This window comes from Atta colombica, unplaced genomic scaffold (genome assembly GCF_001594045.1).
Source record: "Atta colombica isolate Treedump-2 unplaced genomic scaffold, Acol1.0 scaffold146, whole genome shotgun sequence".
NCBI lineage: Eukaryota > Metazoa > Arthropoda > Insecta > Hymenoptera > Formicidae > Atta > Atta colombica.
The window spans coordinates 906,615-908,973 of record NW_017259235.1 but is presented as its reverse complement, the minus strand read 5'-3'; the positions used below and the strand labels follow the sequence as shown (position 1 = coordinate 908,973).

General features: G+C 30.8%; 2 protein-coding genes across 2 annotated transcripts in view; one reads left to right on the top strand and one right to left on the bottom strand.

Moving 5' to 3' along the window:
- Positions 1-12: 12 nt before the first annotated feature.
- LOC108685147 (28S ribosomal protein S15, mitochondrial) lies at positions 13-1,658 on the bottom strand (the record flags this gene model as incomplete). The annotated part of the gene is made up of 4 exons (XM_018189810.1): positions 13-262; positions 362-557; positions 640-773; positions 1,429-1,658. Coding segments are annotated over 4 exons (810 nt in total), but the record flags the coding sequence as incomplete, so codon positions are not given.
- Positions 1,659-1,889: 231 nt separating this feature from the next.
- LOC108685188 (cytochrome b-c1 complex subunit 2, mitochondrial) overlaps positions 1,890-2,359 on the top strand; it is a 2,886-nt gene continuing 2,416 nt past the window's right edge. The window contains exon 1 of the mRNA XM_018189872.1: positions 1,890-2,042. Coding sequence (XP_018045361.1) covers positions 1,998-2,042 — 45 coding nt within the window. The 5' untranslated portion in view covers positions 1,890-1,997. The remainder of the gene's footprint in view (positions 2,043-2,359) is intronic.

Below are 2,359 nucleotides of genomic sequence, written 5' to 3'. Positions count from 1 at the left end.
TATATATATGTATTATGTTTGACATTCTTTTGCTTTCTGCTTAGTGTATGCAATATCCTCCTCGCTTACTGACGGTTGTAATCCACATGCTATTTCTTCCTCCCTGATAAATGCAAGCTTCTCTGCCTTTTCTATATAAAAATCCTTTTGTAACTTTTTCAATTCTTTTTTGTAAATATCCAATTTTTCTTGCACAAATTCGTTACAATGCTTTTCCGTTAAACGTCTTAAAGAATCCTTTCTGGTAACCTGATAAGGTAACCTAAAAATTCATTAAATGTTTTGTAAAAAGTAAGAACAGATTTATAAAATGCAGCAAAATATAAAATAAATGTATATTGATATTTGATAAAGCACTTACTCGGGTAATGGTTTGTAAACAAGATTAAGTTTCTCTAAGATCCATTCGAAACGTCTATAATCCCATTGCCGTAAATATTTGAGCATTTTCCTTCGTTTTGCAATTGTTTCTAGCAATTTAACTTTCATTTTCGTGTTCTTGGGATATTTCGTTAAATATTCTTGCAACTGATGTATGTCATTAGTCATAATGGCAACTGAAAAGTAAAAGCATGATAATGTTAAATACCTATTATTCTATCGTATAATCTATCTTGTTTATAGTAGAGCTATACTTGCTTATAGCTTCTGGTGAATTTTGATCTAATCTATGCCTTTGAACCAATTCCAAGATTTTGTCTCTTCTAATATTAATTGTTTCTTTGCGAGGTAGAAATTGTAACGTAAATATCTTTTTAACAATATCACTGGCACTGACAAAAAATATTACATATAAATAGCATGTTTAAGAATTTAATTATAAAATAAAATTTTATTTGTTTATAGGGTAATTATTTAGAATAGAATACTCTTTTCCTAAAATCTTAGTAAAAATATACTTTGTCGATTTTCACTCAAACTGAACACATTTTCACTCAAAATGAAAAACAAATCTGGTAGAAAAACGCGGCAGTCAGCCTCTGAATCGAGTTATTAGCGTTATCAAGCGTAAGTTTGAGACTTTAGAGATTAAAATATTATATCTTGTCTCAACCCGACTCAATACAGCACTATGTATACGTTCTGCTTTAATTACACAAATTCACTGCTTTAAACGCACAATTTTTTGCATTACTAGTGAATTTGTGTTTTTAAAACAGTGAATTTATGTTTGTAAAGTAGAAAATTTGTGTGATTAATGCAGAATGTATACCTACATAGCGCTATATTGAATCGAACTGACAGTACTATCTTAACCTCTACAGTCTTAAATTTGAACGCTTAATAAAATCAATTCACGAGGCCGACCGCCCCATTTTTCTGCCAGATTCTTTCGTTTTTAGTGAAAACGTATCGACGAATATTATTATTAAGTTAAGTGAGTGAGTATTCTGAATAATTACCATCTATAGTTGCATTATTATTTACTTTTTCAATTCGGGTAACTCCTTGTATATTTTGGCAAAATCAGATGATTTAACATCAATTTCTAATCCTTGATCACCAGATTTTTCAGATGACAAATACGACACTTTCTCTGGTCGTACCCAAGTAATTTTGTAATCAGCTACAGTAGTAGCGTATTTTCTTGAAAGGTTACCACCGTTTGTCAACAAACTAGTGGCTATCCTCATCATTTGCTTACAATTAATTATTATTATATTCATATTTTCCTCCCGTTCTATTAATTATATGTATATAATTATATGTATACACAATAAGACTTGAATATTTGGATTCTTCGACGAACAAATGTAAACTCAGCACATCGATATTTCAAACTATCAAAGTCTGAAATATCGATTCGAAATATCGATGTCTCAACTCAACATTTTTAAAATATCGATATTATAAAATATCGATACTCTCGCTTTGGACTGTGCGTCTCGGACTCTCGGGTCTCGGATCTCGGTATCTGTCGTGTCGTCTACTCCGTTTACTGCTGTCTGATTTGACCTGTTCTTCGTTTTACTTTGCTTTTATAGGAAGCACGAGAAATGGCCTGTTCCGCTATACGATCGCCCGTTCTTCGTAACTCTACGGTATACTTACGAATTTTATAAAGACGATCATATACGTTTCCAGACATTTTAAACGTTTACTATTGAGTTTGTAATGCAGGTGTTATATAAATCTCATTAAAGAACACGACATGTGTTCTTGTAACTTTTTAAATGTTTCGAATAATTTTGGAATTACGTGTATCACTATAAATGTTCTGTAGATTATCTCGGTGGAATTGAAATTTAAAATGTTAGCTCTATTGAATGTTTCCAATTTCATTTTATTTATTATGTTGTGTCATTCTTAATATTATTATTTATCTTTTAGAAATAGAGAAAAAAGTGTAGCACACGCG